Genomic DNA, 18,937 nt, shown 5'->3' with positions numbered 1-18,937 from the left:
ACTGCCTGCCACATCAGGGGCACATTGATGACTTTTAGTTGATTATTTTTATAATTAACCAATATTATGTTAATTTGGATTCTAATAGTGAGCTTGATCCTGGGAGGGCAGAAGGATGGAGATTCAAAAGGTGACTGGAGGGCTCCAAATGCCAATTTGCTGTCTCACACTGTATTTGAAACACCCGATATGCCATAAGTATGTGCTTGTTGTATAGATGGATCTTATTGGGAGCGTGAGGATGGGGAGGGTGTGAGGCTGGGGAGGGTGTGAGACTGGGAGCTGCTGAGGGCTGACTCAGCAGATTGATAAGGGAGGGGGAAAAGCTGAGCTCAATTTCCTTTTGCACAAACCAGTCTCATCCTCTCCTCAAACAAATTCTTTGAAGGGGTTGATGAATCTGTCCAAGCCCAACCTACCCTTAATGTTCAACTCAACCCCTCCTTTCTCTAAGAATCCTTTGAGATCAACCTCAGTGAGAATTGCATATAGCCACTTTGGAGAACAGTATGGAGGTCCCTTAAAAAACTAAAAACAGAACTACCATATGACCCAGCAATCCCACTACTGGGCATATACCCTGAGAAAACCATAATTCAAAAAGATTCATGTACCACAGTGTTCATTGCAGTTCTATTTACAATAGCCAGGACATGGAAGCAACCTAAGTGTCCATCAACAGAAGAATGGCTAAAGAAGATATTATATATATATATATATATATATACACACACATACATACATACATACATACAGTGGAATATTACTCAGCCATAAAAAGGAATGAAATTGGGTCATTTGCAGGGATATGGATGAACCTAGAGTCTGTCATACAGAGTGAAGTAAATGAGAAAGAGAAAAACAAATATTGTATATTAACGCATATATATGGAATCTAGAAAAACTGTACTGATGAACCTATTTGCAGGGCAGGAAAAGAGACGCAGATGTAGAGAACGGACTTGTGGACACAGGGAGGGAAGGGGAGGGTGGGATGTATTGAGAGAGTAGCACTGACATATATACACTGCCATGTGTAAAACAGATAGCTAGCGGGAAGCAGCCACATAGCACAGGGAGATCAGCTTGGTGCTTTGTGTCCACCTAGAGGGGTGGGATAGGGAGGGTGGGAGGGAGACACAAGAGGGAGGGGATATGGGGATATATGTATACATATAGTTGATTCACTTTGTTCTACACCAGAAACGAACACGACACTGTAATGCAATTATACTCCAATAAATTTTTAAAAAACAGAGAAATAAAGAAAAAAATAAAAATAGAGTTCCCACTCCTTGTTGGATACTGTGGCAAAATTTGGAGGCTATCAAGGTGGAGGAGAGAGACCCTGCCTGAAAGTAGTGTATGGTTCAGTTGCAGGATAACTAGACAGTTACCACAGACCATCACCAAGGTTGTGATGAAGATGAAACAGGGAGCTCTGGAGGCACAGAGCTGGGGCCCTTGTCTCCCCTGCAAAGTCAAGGTGGCCACATCTGAGCTGAACATTTAAGTACCAGGAAGCAGCAGCTAGGTGGAGTGGAGGGAAACGAGGATTTAGATGACAGGAAAGGAATGGCTGTAAAGGAAAAAAAAAGAGAACCTGGGCCTTCAGGAAACAGCCATTTCATTTGGCTGGAGTGCTAACGAGACAGGAAACGAGAAAAGATAAGGCTGAAAATATTTTTTGGCTCTCACATTCTACAATTCAGAAAATTGCCAAGCTGGCTGCTTTGCCATGTGCCCCATGGCCACTGTGTGCCCTCACCCCTGCACCTACGTTCTCTCTTGAGGAGGCAGAAGCTGCCACTGTTAATTGTTTCCATATTTCAAATGTGACACCAGCTCCAATCACTGGGCCCCTGGGCCTCCCTTCCAGCCTCTGCTTCCATGGCAGGCTGCATGCCTGGCACGTTAATGCTGCATTGGAGTCTCTTCAGGAAACGGCCACCCCCGGAGCCTTCACACTCACCGGTCATGTCAGCACCTGTGTGAGGGCCAGGACCGATCACTCTCTCCATTCTCCATCCTGGCCCGAAGACTGTGGTGAGACTTCACCTGAAATATTACTCAAATGATTCAAACCTTCAGGAGCGCAGCCTTCAGAGATCTGGCAAATTAATTTTGCTCACAGAGCACAGTGACATCTCTTACTAATAATTTCCATCCAGGTAGGATTTGTAAAGGTCCTAAGACCGTGTGTTCTTCAAAGTTCCTTGCATTTTTCTTTCCTTCTTTCTACAAACATAACCAAGAGGTGGGCACCTGATTCTTGATCTCACGTAGGAAAGCTGGTGCGTGAGCAGAATAGTAATAATAGCTAGCTTTGGGGTGTGTTTACCACGGCCAGGCTCTTGCATTTAACAACCACTTAATCCTCAGGATTCCAGTCTGATTCCCGGTGCATTAGCATTCCTGTTTTTCCGAAGATAAAGTAGCATCATAGGGAAGGTGGAATTAGGACTTGAACCCATGCACTCTGCTGTTGGTGTTCATGCACTTCACAGTTTGGCAAAAAGCACTCTGATTTTGATGTCTGGGGTCACCAGCCTCTAAGGGATCCCAGGAGGCAGATGTCAAGTAGTCTTTGACTCCTTTCCCTCTTTGGCTCCTCCTTGCAATGAACTGCTAAGTTTCCTTGCTCTCGTTCCATAGGACTCCCTTATCTTCACTCTCACTTCTAATGCCCTTGTTCAGACATTATCATACAGACTAAATGTAACAGCCCCCTAATAAATTGCTTGCCTTCTGTCTTGGGCCCTCAGACTCACCTTCTACACTGTGGTCAGTCTGTCCACAGATCTGTATTGAACGCTGACTGTGTACTGGAGACTCCACAAGAACAAGACAGCTACAATCTTAGCTCTTAGGGGTTTAAAGTAGCATTATCAGGGGTATTGTTTCCCAAGTCTCAACTATGTGCCGAGCCCTTGTCAAGGGCTTCACGTACAATCATTTGACTGCCCTTTGGGGGTGGTTTACTGCTATCACCCCCCTTTCAAAGATGAGTAAACAAGGGCTTAGAAATTAAATAACTAGCTCAATGCTTCATGGCTAGGAAATATCAGAGCCAGGTATTGAACCCAGGGAGTGTGAATCTACAGCTCAGACTCTTATCCAAATTAGACATCAGATAAGCAATTGTGAATGTGCTGAGTGCAAAAAAGAAAAGTTCAGGATCATTTAAGAGGGAGACTAACTTAGACTCGGAGAGAGTGATGAAGATGATGAGGTCAATAAAAACAAGTACCACCCAGTGTTTAGTGCTTGCCAAACATTCTACTAAATACTAGAGAGATAATATCTCATTTAAATTTCCTAAGAGGGAGCTATTATTATTATGTCCACTCCACAGATTAAGAAACGCACCGGAGGGTTAAGTAACATTTGTAAATATCAAATAACTATTAGTAAGTCATGGAACCAGCAGTTGAGCCCAGATACATCGGACTCTACAGCCTGAACTCTGAATTGCCATACTGCATTGCCTTTTAAGCAACTACCTTGCTTATACTCCCTTGCTTAAAACCCTTTAGCGGCTTTGTGACCCCCGACCACCTCCAAGGTAAAAGCCCAACACAGAGACCCTTGCTCTTCTCATCTGCTCCTCTTTTTGGTCCCGTTCAAGCCCCATAGAGCCGCAGATGCTCTGGATGCTACCTGCTCCTGCCACACCTTTGCTCTTACTGTTCCTCCTGCCTGGAGGGTCACCCTTCTTGTCTTCACTCTCTCTCATCGTCTCCAACAAAGCATAGAGTCTCACTTCCAATCCCTGCCCATCCAGCTTCCTCTGATGGGACACATCCAAGGCAAATTAAGTCCTCTAGCTCCTTGAAGCTTTACCCAGATCTGTCCAGTGGAAATCACCAGGCTTCCCTGGCAGTCTTGCTGACTCTTTTTTTTTTTTGAATTTTATTTTATGGATTTTTTTATACAGCGGGTTCTTATTAGTCATCCGTTTTATACGCATCAGTGTATACATGTCAATCCCAATTGCCCAATTCATCCCATCACCACCGCCCCCCCCCACCCCCCACCCCCCGCCGCTTTGCCCCTTTGGTGTCCATACGTTTGTTCTCTACAACTGTGTCTGTATTTCTGCCTTTGCTGACTCTTAACTATATGCCCTGCCTGGTCCAGATTATGATCTGCCTTCTAGTGTTGTCTTTTGGTTTACAGCTATCCAATCACTTTAAATAACAAGTGCAATCCCTTTGAGGGCATGCTTAGCATTTACCGAGCACCTGTTATAGGCTATTTTCATACCACTTTCTATTTCAACCTCATCAACGCCCTGTGAAGTAGAGGCGAAGAGCTGTACTTTTATAGATGGTGAAATTGATGGTTCAGAGAAGTGAGGTGACTCATCCAAGATCCATAGTTAGTAAGTGGAGGAGTGCAGATTCGTACTGGAGGTTTTCTGCTTCTAAATCTCCTGTTCTTTCCCCTACCTCACACTCCCTTAGTGCAGATAGTATCTGAGTGAATTCTAGAGTATGAGTCCTGGCACTGAGCAGACACTCAGCAGTGTCAGCTGACGGTCTTGATGGATGGATTCACTGATAAAGTCCAAATGAGAATCAGGGTGAAAGCAGGGGAGGGAAGACATGGAAAGTTCAGGGGTGGTCCAGGCTCTGGGAATAATTCCAGGTAAGGGTGAGATGCCCAGGGACTTCAGCAGAGCTCCAGGAAGTTGCCAACAGCAGCCAAAAAAAAAAAAAAAAAAAAAAAAAAACAAGGATGTGCAGCTACAGATATATTTGGGTTAGATAACTGAGAGGCGTGGCTAGGGAGGAAAGCCAAACAGCAAGGCTCTGCTGGGCACCACAGGCCGGGAGTGGGGAGGGGGAAGCGGGGAGGAATGAGCAGGGGGAGGAACAGAAGCAGGAGGGACACACAGGTTTTAACTATTCCTCCCATCTCATCATTTCCTTCTGAATATGATGCATCCTCCCCCTCCCATACTCTTGCTGGCATCCGAGAGGTTCAAGGTCCCTCAGCAGCTGAAGCTGGGAGTTAGAGACTGAGAGCCATCTTTCCCACCATGGCCCAGCTCCCCACCACTTTCTGTTTCATCCCAGCAGCCCTGGGAGCCTGCGGTCCCTGCACAAGCTTGGCTGTGGTCCTTCTAAGCATTCTTCAAATGGCAACTTGTGGGCTGCGAAAGGTTTGCTCAGCTGCCTCTGCTCCCAAGATCCTTGCTCGGGGGCTGCCTAGCCACAGACTGTCCCAAACAAGAGTCAGAAAGCAGAGGACTGAAGATGCTAATGGAGTGACTGCATAAATACTCCAGAGGCCACATACCTACTGGGATGAGTAAAGAGGGACTCTGAACCCCAGTATTTCTCATTCTACCGTTCGAATGTTAGGCCAGGGAGGAATTTTAAGACCATCTTGTTCCCTTTCCCACATTTTACAATGAAAAAACCTGGAAAAAGCCTGGAGAAGTAGAGATTTGCCCAAAGTCAAGGTGAATTTGTGGCAGAGGTAGAACCTGATCTTGTCATTGAATAATTCTCTGTCTACCACATCCTGTGGCCACTAATTTGAAATAATTCTGCTCAACATGTTCCTGCCTGTGTGACACTGAGGTGGTCACATAAACTCCCTCAGCTTTAGTTTCCCTTAAATTTAAAATGGGGAAAATGCCCAGATCTACCACAGGTAGTAATAGAATTAAATGAGGTAATGCTTTGCAAAGCACTCAGCACGGGGCCTGGCACTTAGCAATGTTCTGTAAATGTTACCAATTCACAGTGTCGTTATTATCACAATTACCAGGAGGCTTGAGCAGCAGGGTCTATAGGGATGCAGTGAAAAGTGTCCATGACCCCTCTGGAAAGCCTGTGTCATCCATCACCCACCTCCAGGGAAGCACCAGTGGCTCTAAGACCCAACTCAGGTAGCACCTCCTTAAGACATCCTCTCCTTAGCACCACACCCCATCTCCAGCTTGGGGTACTTGGCTGCCCCTCCCCTATTTTCCCACAGCACGCACTGCAAACCCCGTTAAGACTCTTACCACACTGTGTTTCCTATTTCATCTGCTTGGTAGTGTCTTACTACCACCAAACTGGGGGAGGTCAGAGATAGTGTTTTATCCATATCTGCATCCCTGAGCATCGAAGCATGCCACAGAGAAGGCGGTGTGCAATATTTGCTGACCACAGGAAGGAGGGAGGAAGGAAGGGAAGAAACAGGCACTATATATGAATCAAGAAGTGGTGATATTATTCATGAATTTTTAACTATTTAATTTCTTCCTTGGGGCCAAGCTAAGCCTCTCTAAAATTGTACCTTCTTCTTACCTGGCCATACCCACTAAGACCTCTTCTCAACCTCTTTGTCTTCAAAAATAATAAAACACTGAACAAACAGAAAGGGAAAAGCACAGTGTTCTCATCATCAGAGCTATGCTCACAGCTGGCCAAGTGCACGCACACTCACCAGCCCCACTAACGCTCAGTTGAGGCAAGGAATATCAACACTGCTTTTGGAGAGAAAAGTGAGCAGTGGGGGATGAATTAACATTACCAAGGTCAGAAAACTAGAAATCAGAAGAACTGGGAGTAAAACTCACATCCACTGGGTCACAGATCAATGCACCTAACCTCTGTACCATGTGACCTTCTCTGTCCCAGCACTGCACCACTGCCTCAACCCTACACCACTTTGCAAACACCAAGCCAGCAACGATGGAACACCTAACTCCATAGTCCCGAGCTCCATCCCATCAAAGCTCCCACCTGCTATTCTCTCCTCCTAGTCAAAAAGTCAAAGTGGGCTTCTGCTCACAACAGCAGAATTATTAACGAGAATAAACTAAATTCCCCTACCCCCTGCAACCATCCTCTGCCTCTAGTTCCTACTAATATATTTTTGGACTTGATGTGCTATCAAAACACAGAAATTAGTCTCCAAATTTGGATGTCAAACTCAGTTATACCTTTTGTTAAGAAGGGAAATTAGTAACAATTCATCCTGGCAGGAAGCCAAGTTAACATCGTAGCACAAAGTGCCATTAAAGATCGCAACCGAAATGGCTGTTGTGATATCTTTAAAAGCTTGAACATGTTCAGCTGCTTAGAATGGTTTTCCGGGGTTTGTTCTCCCTCAAGCCCCTTGTCACTTTTAACCTGGGGATTACTTACTATTTAATGAAGAAATGGCTTGAAGCGTTTTTTCCTTCCATGGTTTTGTGGACTTAGACTTTTCTAATGAACAGGTTTGAGGCGAAAAAAAAAAAACCAAAACAGAATCCACTCTAGGGGCTCTCCACAGCTCCCAGCACCAGCTCCAGGCCATTGCTTAGCAAGCTGTCCATTAAGTACAAGAAGAGGGAGAAGGGAAAAAGTTTTCACAGTTTATAATTATATTACCAGTTTCATTACAGATCTCATTTTAATTCTGACTGAAACCTAGGCTTGCCTTCTCCTGCACTCTCTCGCGTATAGTCATTAAATCTGGGTTGGAGTTCAACCTATTCTTCCTGATTTCAGCATATTAATATGGTTTATTGGTATTTCACTGCCACCTCCCCCCACCCGGGTGTTCTGAATCTCAGCTCAATTTATATTTTCCCCTCTTCCTGGGCTCTGGGATAAGGCTTGTTTCATTTTGGTGTTGGAGGGGGAGAGATGTGAGTTTGATTGGAGTTTCTTATCTTTGGGGATGGGAACAAAAACCTTGGGAAGTGAAGTCAGTCATAAGAAGAGGAGGCAGCCTCAGATTTCTTGCACCGTCATTCCCCAGAATGTATCTTCTTAGGGCATCTGCATCCACCTGCCTGCTCTTTCTCCCTTCATTCACTTCACAGTCATAATTTATTATATGTCTACTGAGTCAGAACCTTCGTTAGGCTTCACAATAGTTTAGGGCATGAATAAACTGTGGCTTTACTCTTGAGGAAATTTCAGACTAGCTATTAAAATCATTTTATTTATTTATTTATTTTCATTCAACCAAAGCTTTGGGGACACTCTGTTTTGGGTGCTGTCCTAGGTGCTGAATATAATGTTCAAAACAAACAAATATGATGTCTATCCTTAAGGAGCTGGCAACCTAGTGGGAGAGCTCAACATTAACTAGATAAGACTATAATTACAAATAGAAATGAGTGCAATCAGGGAATAGAGCAGGGCTCAAGGAGAAAGAATAGTTATGGGCCCAGCAGAGACTGGGAAATGAAAGGGGAGGTCAACCACTGTAGGGTAAATGGAATTTGTACCAAAGAAACTGAGGAAGTGGGGAGAAATTTTCCGAGAGTAAGAAGGACATGTGCAGAGGCCCTGAGGCAGGAGACAGCCAAGGATATTTAAGAAAACAATGTAGAGAAACTGGTATAAGGTGAGGTTAGAGAGGCAGGCAGGGGCCTGATCTTGCTGGGACTTAAAGGCCATGTTAAAGAGTTCAAGCTTTATAATGAGTACAATAAGAAGTACTTGAACAGTTTTATGGGAGGATGCAACATGTTGAGATTTTTCATTTTAAAAGATTGCTCTGTTTGCAATGTCGAGAAAAGACTGGAGAGGCGCTTGATTTAATGCAGGAGGCCAGTTCTTCGGACTATGTCAGTTGTTCCAGTGACACATACATAACAATAACTGTGATGGAAATTAGACTGTGGGGTTATTAGAAAGATACACATACAGTCCTATGTAATTTTCAAGGAAGGAGAGATTATTTCTGATGGGCGTTTCCTTTGAAGAAGTTTTGGGGTTTTTGTTGGAGAAGGTTTTCTGGAGAAAGGAGAAAATTAAGTTAGGTCTTAGACATGGGTAGGATTGCAATACACAGAAATGAGGTAATACAAAGCCAGGCAGTCTATCTGTCTAAATAGTATCAAGTGCATGCAAAGGAGTTAAGAATGGAAAAGGCAGATGTCATACTGTAGAGCACTTCTATACCTGAACATGTTCCATGGTGCTCAAAAGTCTGAAATAAAAACTGAACATTTTAAAACAAAGCTCCGGATGATTCCAGACAGCAAGATGTCCAAGGAACTACTCTTTTTAGACAAGTTGCCTGGTGGTCTGTGACTAAGCAGTCACCTTCAGTGTGGTGTAACTTCCACTTCTAAGAATTGAAAATACTCCTCCCATGTATTCAAATCACTGCAAACTTGCTCTGAAGTCACTTATGAACCTCATTCCTTATTAACAGCACAGCCACACACTAGCTCACTCTCTTGGGTTAAAAGACATAAAGTAGGAGTGCAAGCAAATAAATGTAGAACAAGATTCATTGTATACAATTTTGTGTTCAAAAGCAGCTACACATGTGGCATATTAATGAACCAGGCCATCCTAATGATGAACGTTTCCACTTGAGGATTTCATAGGCTGGTAAGGAATCCATAATCCCCAATTCCTCAGTCGTAGGGAATAGAGAAGACTTGAATACACCTTAGTCCAAACCCAAAGTCAAGGCTAACACATTAACTTGACCTTAACAGACAGATATTGTGGCATAGATATTTACGCAGTGAGCATATCAACATAAAAGAACACAGTCTGTGCTTGGGTAGGGGGGGTGTATTTAGTCAAGAGACATCACTGGCCATAACCCATTCCTGGGTGTCACTCCATTTCTGAGCCGAGGCAAAGAATGGGTGATACTCAGGGATGAGGAAGTAAAGAATAAACAAACATACTCTAAAGGTCCTAAAAATTTAAGTGTTTTAAAAATTTATAGTCTGATAAAATGGTTCTGATTCGAAATATTTTGTACCCTAGCCAAACACATTTCTTCACTTTTCTTCTATGGCTTCATAGAAATGTGGTCATCTATTTTCAGGAAATTCCCTATGATGGGGAACTCATTACCTTACAGTGACCCCCTTCCAATATTAAAAAAGTGTTATCACAACTACTAACATGTATATGATTTATTGAGCCATTACTAGGTCTCAGGTACTGAGCTAAAAGCCTTATGAGCATTATTTCATTTATTCTTCACAATAGCTCTAGGAGATATGTACTGCTATAATCCCCCACTTTATAGATGAGACTAAAGCTTAGAAAGTGAAGACATTTCCAGATTAAGACTCAATCTTCTCCCATCTCTGACCACCCTCATCACCCATATAGCTCTAATTTTGCTTCCTGGGGACTTCCAGAACAAGCCTGCTCCCTTTTCAAGACAAATGATAATTATCATGGTCATTTTTGTGGAAGCATGGGACACGGAAAAAACTTGGATGAGAGGTTTAGGTAGACTTGGGCTTTCATACCTTGCTTCACTTCTGTGTGTTAATCTGGCCAAATCACTTAACATCTCCAAAAACTACCTTCCATTTATGCAAAAAGAAGATGCTAATTCCTGCCTCAGGGTTCTGATATGAGAATTATATTAGTAACTCCATGTAAAGTGTTTTGAACACTGCCACATTCTTAACAGATATGCTCAATAATTCTAAGCTCACTTTTTGTCTAAGTTCCTTCAACTCTTCTTATAGAATGATTCTCCTCCACTCTTTCCTTAAGGGGTTATTAGGTATTGACAATGTTTTTCCAATCTCTTGGCTGCAATTCCTTTATTTTGGATGCCTTCCAATATATCATTGACCTTCTGTGCTTCTTAAAGCACAACTACCAGAACAAAATGGAACAGAGAACTCTAGGTATAGTGTTATCTACCTACACTGGAGTGGAACCATTTCACCCATTTAATCTAGACAGCTTATTCCTTTAAAAGTTGTCTCTTCTACTGGCTTACTATAGGGCCAGGATATTTGGTGAATATATCCTGACATATTATACACTGGGAGCCTCGAGGGATGAAGAAACTAACATCTCAACTCATATGAGCTTTTAATGTTAACCAATAACCATTCATCAATAATGCTACCTGTAGGGCAATTTGGGTGAAACCCAAACCCATGTGATGAGAGCTGCCTTGTTATAAAACTCATATTGGACCATTCACACGGTATTCAGTGTTACGGGCAATCACTGGAATTGTACCATAAGGCAGCTCCATTAATACAGCATTGATCAAGTCTAAGATGGAAGAAACCAAAGCCCCTTATCAGGGCTCCAAGAGGTCTCAAGGAGTTGTTAATCTGTTAGATGAAAAGAAAGTAACACTTAAAGAGATACTGATGCAGCTCTCAAACTTCTGTTAAGGGATCACCTCAAGTTCTTGTTGAGAATATTAACACTTGGGCTCTACTCCTAGAAAATGTGATTCATTAGTTCTGGGGATCATGAGCCCAGATAACCCAAATGAAGATCATTTATAGGCCTCAGATGAAAAACTGAAATTCAGTAAATTTGGACACAAACCTAGTCCATCCCTTCACTATGTGCTTAGCAGAGCAAAAAGCCACCAGTGGCCTTGAGAAGGCACAGACAAAGGAAGAGACGATATTTGCCAAGGGCTTGGAAGGGGACTCTGTTAGTATTTATTGTTCTTACCAGCTGAGCTCTGGACAAGTACTTTATCATGCTGACCTTTTTCTTGTAATGGGCAGCAAGCATCAAGTACAACTATGCTGTAACACAAGTGCAAAATTCATTTTCCTCCTGAAGACCGAACCCATTACTCAGCCATCTCCAATACTTCAGCACCACAGACAGCCCAATGTACAAGGTTGGCTGAGAGCTCTGCCTACTAAGAAAGGGCTGGCAGCTTGGCAGCTTAAGCTTCATGGGGGAAGGTAAGAAAGGTGAGAGCTGCCTTGGCCGTGGTCCTTGGATGGCCTTGTCTCAATGGATTCTCTCCCATTTGACAGGGGTTTCTCTCATCCTGATAAGCCTCATTATGACGGTACTGCTGTTTATAACTCAGCCAGTGGCCTTGGGTGGGGGTCTATATTTTGATCTGGCTGTATAATATATGTAAAAAAATAATTTAATTACACACATGCAATCTGCATTCTTTCTTTATTCTATATCTCAATGCATTTATAAATATTAACGCCAAGTGATGATAAGGGTTCAAGAAAATAGGCACCATCGTCATCATTTCCCCTCTTGCCTCCCTGCATAACACTCTCATATCTCCAGAAATCAGAGCTAGAGGCCCCACTAAGTCCAACCCATATGATTTTTTCTTTGTCAGATCATGTTCCACCCCCCATGGAAAGCAAGACTCTACTGCTTTTCAAGTCCTGGTTTCTTTATCTGTCAAATAGGGATAATAAAGATCACTTTGGAGACCTGTTGGGAGAATGGAATGAGCAATGCACAGAGATTATCCACCCACAAGCGGCACTGGATTGTGCTGTGGCAGGTCTGCTTGCCTAGAACTATTAGACAGCTGCCCACCTGACTTCAAGCGTTGGTTGCTTTCTGGATTCCTGAAGATCCCCAGAAGATGGAGGACCTTCAAGTGTTAATGTCTTCCACTGGGAAGACATTACAAGACTTCCATGGGCCAGGGGTTGGGGGGCATATAATGGACTCCCTGTTCCATTTTCCTGAGAATAGCTACTCTCATCTATATAATTTCCTGTACCTTCTTGTCTGACTATAGTCCAGCTTCTGAGGTCTCTTCCCTTATGGATCATTTTAGGAATAAGAGTAATAACAGCTGTCATTTATTAAGCAATCCCAGTGTTTTAGATCCTCTGTTGGTACTTCATACATATTATGTCATTCAATCTTTTCAAAATAATCCCCATTTTACAGATGAGAAAAATGAGACTTACACAAACATGTCCCATTTCAGAGGGTACATTCCTTACAAAGATATTATAGCATGTAGGGAAAGACGGTTCCATTATGCCTCGAGACTGACACACTTTGGGTTAGGTCCTCCTAACGGTGTGTGCCATGTTTGCCAAATTGTGTCTCTAATCTTGTATATTCCATGGTTATTTCCAATTTTTTTGACTTCTATGCATTCTCTGCCTTAGTGTTCCTTCACTCGGTCTCTCCTTTCTGCTTAGACATCTGGTAGAAGAATCCCACAGAACTTTTCATAATTCTGCTTTAATTTAGGCTCTGTTCATTCATTCAACACATATTTATTGAGCATCCATCACAGGCCATGTGGTACGTTTGTCATCAGGGATACCCTTGCCTCACAGACATTCCAGTCTAGAGGCAGAAACAGACAAGTCTACACGTAGTTATAAAGCTTTAAGTTTATGACAGAGATCAGAAGAAGAATTATCGGGAAAGGGCACCTTTTAATTTACCACATTTTTGTCTATCCTTTGAAGCCACCACAGTAGTTTTACAGTTTTCTTGGGTAATCCTTTGATTTTGCTATTTCCCACCTACATGCTATCTAAAAATCTGATAAATATGGAATTGTAGGCTTCACCATAATCCTATGAGATAGGTATTATTATCATTCCCATTTTATAGATGCAGAGGTTGAGACTCAGAGAGGTAAATAATTCACTTGGCTACAGAAGCGGCAGGTAATAGGGCAAGTATTTGAATTTTGTTTGTATTATTCTATAGTCTCTGATCTCAGCCACGAAACTATTTATCATGACCCTGAGCAAGTTACTTAGCCTCTTAGGAGCTCCATTTCTACATGCGTGAAAATAAATGTTGAAAATGTGATGTCTCTAAGACCTAACATTCTACAATTAATGAATAGTGACTGGTGGTGATAAAAGGTAAGTTCACATGCCTCCAACAATGGTCAAAATTTGCCCTATTGGTTTTCATCACTCTTACTCTCCCATCCCATGTTCCAGCCACACCCAGGTTCTGGCAATTTTTCCAGTCCCAAGCTCCACGAGCCTATGTGCCTAGCTGCTTCAGTAAATTTTTTTTTTGTTCCTTCTACTTCTGCTATGCCTCTGCCATTTCATATTCCCATATTTTCCTGTCTTATGTGCACATACGATTTGATAGGGATGAACCAAAATTCTGCTTTGGTCAAAAAATCAACTGAGTGCATATAAGATGAGAAATACTAAACTTACTTGCAGTTCAGTTGAAAAATAGAAATAAAAAATAAAATATAAAATTAGCTAGTGATTATAACAGAAAAGAAATAGACTCACAGATATAGAGAACAAACTTGTGTTTACCAGAGGGGAAAGGGAAGACAGGAGTGGTAAGACTGGGGTAGGGGATTAAGAGGTACAAACTACTACATATAAAATAAATAAGCTACAAGGATATATAGTATGACACAGGAAAACATAGCCAGTAACTTATAAGAACTATAAATGGAATATAGTCTTTAAAAATTGTGCAAAATATGTTGTACACCTGAAACTTATAAAATATGGCACATCAACTATACCTCAATTAAAAAAAATTAAAAAAAATTTAAAGTAGGGGCTAGTTCACTATGGTGAAGTAGGAGTAAACACAGGATGCTTTAGTATAAGTCTAGGAGAGAAAGGAGGTGAACGTTCCACTCTGCGCAGAACATACTGAAGGGATTGGTGCTAAGCTGTGAACACTGTAACTTAAAAAATTAGAGATAAAATCGAGTTGCATTAAAATATGGCTGACAAATATAAAGGATCTCAAAAACATCTGATACATATCTAATGGGAAAAAGATTTTAAAAAATAATAATGGTACTAATATGGTGCTAGAAGGGTGGTTATCCCTGGGATGGGATTCACTGGGAGGGGGCATAAGGAAGCTGAAGGTGCTGGAAATGTTTTATGTTTGATCTGGGTGAACTCTTGTAAAAATTCATTAAGCTGCATACATAATATTTCTTCTTTATTATAATTATGATAACTTTCAATACATTTAAAAATAATAATACTAATAAGGACTCACTGTATAACACAGGGAATTCTACTCAATATTCTGTAATAACCTATATGTGAAAAGAATCTGAAAAAAGAATGAGTATGTGTGTGTGTGTGTATGTGTGTGTATATATATATATATATATATATATATATATATATATGAAATGTATATATGTATTCACTTTGCTGTACACCTGAAACTAACACAGCTTTGTAAATCAACTATACTCCAATAAAAATTAATAATAAAAAAGAAGATGTGGTACATATATACAATGGAATACTACTCAGCCATAAAAAAGAAGGAAGTAATGCCATTTGTAGCAACATGGATGCAACTAGAGATGATCATACTAAGTGAAGTAAGTCAGAAAGAGAAAGACAAATATCATATGCTATCACTTATATGTGGACTCTGAAATATGGCACAAATGAACCTATCTACAAAACATAAACAGACTCATGGACATAGAGAACAGACGGGTGGTTGCCAGGGGGGAGGGGGGAGGGGAGGGATGGAGGGGGAGGTTGGGATTAGCAGATGTAAGCTATTATATATAGAATGGATAAACAACCAGGTCCTACCATATATCACAGGAAACTATAGTCAATATCCTAAGATAAACCATAATGGAAAAGAATACAAAAATGTACATATATGTATAACCAAATCACTTTGCTGCACAGCAGAAATTAACACAACATTGTAAATCAACTACACTTCAATAATAAAAAAAATTCTTCCCCCAAATGGATACATTTCTGTTTTGGAGAAACATAATTTTTTGTAATGTATGTAAAGGAAAAGTTATAATATATGTAAATTGTAAAAATAAATAAATAATAATGCCAAGCATTTGGGGAAACACATCACATTCTGCTGGAGTATATAAACTGGAACAATTTTCTGGAGGGCACTTTAGCAATAGATATCAAGCACCTTAATCAGTTTCTTGGACCATGCTTTGCGAATGAGTATAGCGACTACAGTGTCTCATTAATTCAAACTAATTGGGTGAGGAGTAAATGGTAGGATATAACATGCTTGTAAAGGACCTTTACAGCGAATGAGATATGAGTTTAATCCAGGACACTTAGGAAGTTCCAACGAAGCTCATACAGTCTTCTTTGTCGTATTTTTAAAATAGGAAAGACTATTTTGGGGGGCGGGGCGGTATTTTTAGTTAGGCATAGGATGCACAAGCATGATAAGAAAACACTAGGTTCTCTGAAGTAGCTCAAGCTTTCTGCACGCACATTTGAATTCTTTCTTTATTAACAAACCTTACCCTTGCCCATGGAATAAAAGCAGTCTTTAGTTCCATTCAAATAATCCAGGATTTTCAAAGACAGAGACCTCTTTTAAGGTCTTTGGATGCTCTCTCTCTTTTTTAGTAATATAATTCTGAGGCTGGGCCACACATGGGGAACATTGGAGCACACAGGGGTGCAAGGTGCCGAGTAGGTGCGGGGCATCTCCGACGCTCAGCTCTTACCGTCTGCAATGAAGTGCTCGGGCACATGCAGAGTCACCTTCACAGTGAGTGGACAGGACATCTGACTGCCACACACCATGGCCAGGATGCAGGAGCTCACAGCAATCAGCATCAGGGCCGTCTTGTTCACTGGGCTTTTCAGCAAACCTAGTAACATAAACATACACAAAGATACATAAGTCCATGGGGTGAGGAAACAGGAATAGCATGGAATTTGGGAATTCTATTGTTTTCCAAATGAGAAGCTGGAAAAAGGAACCATATTTTCCAACCTCTGTGCTTGTAGCGACAGCTCAGTGGTCCCCTTGTTGGGTCTTTGTTTAACTCTCTGAAAAATGGGCTTATTAACCCTTTTGGTATAGATGAAAAGAAACAAACTTCCTCAAAATTGTGGCAATTCTTACTCTTCCCCTCTCAATTAGGCTGGTCATTTTTGATAATATTTAGATGATACTAAACTTTCTACTCACTTTGGAAGCAACCGAGAAGATACTGTGTTGTTGAATTCATAGGGCCTAGGGAAAGGAGCATGGGCTTCGGAGTTTGACCATCCTGGGTTCAAATTTGGGCTTCAGTCCTCATTGGCTGTGTGAACTATTTCAATTTCTGAGCCTCAGTTTTCTTATGTGCATGATGAGGATAATAATAGACAGCTCACAGGTGGTTGTGATGATCGTGTGGCATAGTGTACATACAATGTCTGTCATCTAGAAGGGTTTCACAGACTTAGAGGCCGATCAGTTCAAGTTAATTTCCCAAGCATCTACTGATGACCTACTAGGTGAGACACACACAGAGCAGAATAAGAATAGTTCTTGCTCTGCAGGAGCTTACAGGCTAGGGGGCAAAGGCAGGCTTATCCACAGCTAATTAGAATCCAAGGCAAGTTGTGCTAAGAGCTAGTAGAGAGGGCACGAGATGAGGAGGGGAGTTTTGCCTGGGAAAATTAAAGACAATTTCACGGTCACAGTACAATGAGTAGATTGGATCTGCCTGGCAAGGAGAGTGCTGGGCCAGCAAAGAAATTCTAAGGACTACATCCTGAGCCCCCAACGGGTCTCATTATTTGGCTTTACTATTCACATCTAATTTCAAGGCTTTGATTAACATGTCTAGAACAATGCTTCCCAAATTTCTATTACCCACTCTGCTCTTATTTGGAACAAACCTTTATGCCCAAACCTCCCGGACATCTGTCTCTGAATATCCCATGAGTATGACAAAACAACATGTTCAAGACTGGACGCATTATCGTCTCCTTAAAGCCTCTTCCTCCTCCTTCTCCTGGGCTCCCCTAAGTATTGAAAGCACGGCCATTTAAACTGGCCAGAAACCTAGATGTCAACTTTCAGTCTTCTGTCTTCCTCCTTTACAGCAACTAAAAAGCATGCGGTCCTATGTACTCTATGTCCTTAGCATTTTCACCTCTTACCCCTCATCTCTTCTATTGTCTGTTTGCTTGTGAGATGAGGGAGGTGTAGGCACATCTTTCCATCTCACTCCCTGGTGGAACCCCTTGAGCTGTTATAGAGCAACTGGCCACAGGATGTGGTCCACACTGATTAGCCTGGCATCTGAGGCCTTCACAGTGGGTCCCTACATTCATACCTCCTTGCTGCTCTCTGCTACCCAGCCCAGGAGCTGGCAGGGCTGCATCACTGCAGTGGTGCCAAAGTGAGTGCTCTTCATCATGTTAATATTAGCATAGGAGCTATTTCTTTTGCATAGAAATCCACTTGTCTCCTTGTTTCCCATCACTCACTGAGATTAATCGTAAGTGTAAATCCCTCTCCCTCTAGGGAGAAAGACTGCCTACATTTGTTATGCTTCCTAAAATATCTTATTCAAACACTAGAACCTAGTAACTTGACGGTAAATTCCTTCAGGGCAGGCACTGCGTCTTCTGTTCACCACTGTATCGCGATGCCTACCACAGTGTCAGGAATGTGGTAGCATCTCAGTAAATGCATCATATCTTCCAGCAGTGATGATAATTATATTAGCAACCAGACACAGGCACTGAACTATCAAAAATCATGCCAACCGCAGATAACCAACACTCCCAGATAAATGGACCCTAATGGAACAGGAGCCCCTGACAGTCCACTTGCAGATTTTTGTATGAATATCTATTTTTCTTAATAATCAGTGAGCTGCTTGAGGGAAGGGATCCCATCTTTACCATCTTTATGTCTCTCCTGCCAGGTTCATTGCTCAGAACCTTGAAATTGCTTAATTTAAGAATAGGGGCTGCCAAGAGGCCCGTCTCCTCAGGACCCGCTGGGTCTCTGGCTTCTGGAACACGCAGGGCTGAGTCCATGCTGACGGCCCGGGCTTCAGGACAACCCAGGGTCGAGTCCACACTAACGGAAGCGGGGTCTCCTCAGGACCCACTGGGGCTTCAGCTTTGGGAAACTGTGGGGTCCAGTTCTCTCTCACAGGAGCCTGGTCTCCTCAGGACCTGCCGGGAGGTGATGTCACTGAGGGAAAAGGCAATCGCAAGACCCAAGACATGGTAGCTATTAATATACTCCTCCCACGGTGCCTCTTAATATCATGTGGACTCCTACAAGGGAAATAAGTATCACAACTTTGGTTGAACTTTGTCTGGCCGTGTGGCTGACACGGTCTTGGTGCTCCAGCCGGGTGTCAGGCCTGAGTCTCTGAGGTGGGTGAGCCAAATTGAGGACACTGGTCAACCAGAGACCTCCCAGCCCCACGCAATATCAAACTGCGAAAGTCTTCCCAGAGACCTCCA

At 42.2% G+C, this 18,937-nt stretch overlaps 1 protein-coding gene across 4 annotated transcripts in view; it reads right to left on the bottom strand.

Annotated features, from left to right (window-relative positions):
* Positions 1 to 18,937, bottom strand: part of ASTN2 (astrotactin 2) — an 899,407-nt gene that overhangs the window by 512,696 nt on the left and 367,774 nt on the right. For all 4 annotated transcript variants that reach the window (XM_068552572.1, XM_068552571.1, XM_068552573.1 and 1 more), the window contains one exon: positions 16,180 to 16,326. In XM_068552572.1, coding sequence (XP_068408673.1) covers positions 16,180 to 16,326 — 147 coding nt within the window. The remainder of the gene's footprint in view (positions 1 to 16,179; positions 16,327 to 18,937) is intronic.

The sequence above is a fragment of the Eschrichtius robustus genome, chromosome 10 (genome assembly GCF_028021215.1).
Source record: "Eschrichtius robustus isolate mEscRob2 chromosome 10, mEscRob2.pri, whole genome shotgun sequence".
Taxonomy (NCBI): Eukaryota; Metazoa; Chordata; class Mammalia; order Artiodactyla; family Eschrichtiidae; genus Eschrichtius; species Eschrichtius robustus.
Note: the sequence above shows the minus strand (reverse complement) of the source record. Positions and strands in the feature narration are given on the sequence as shown.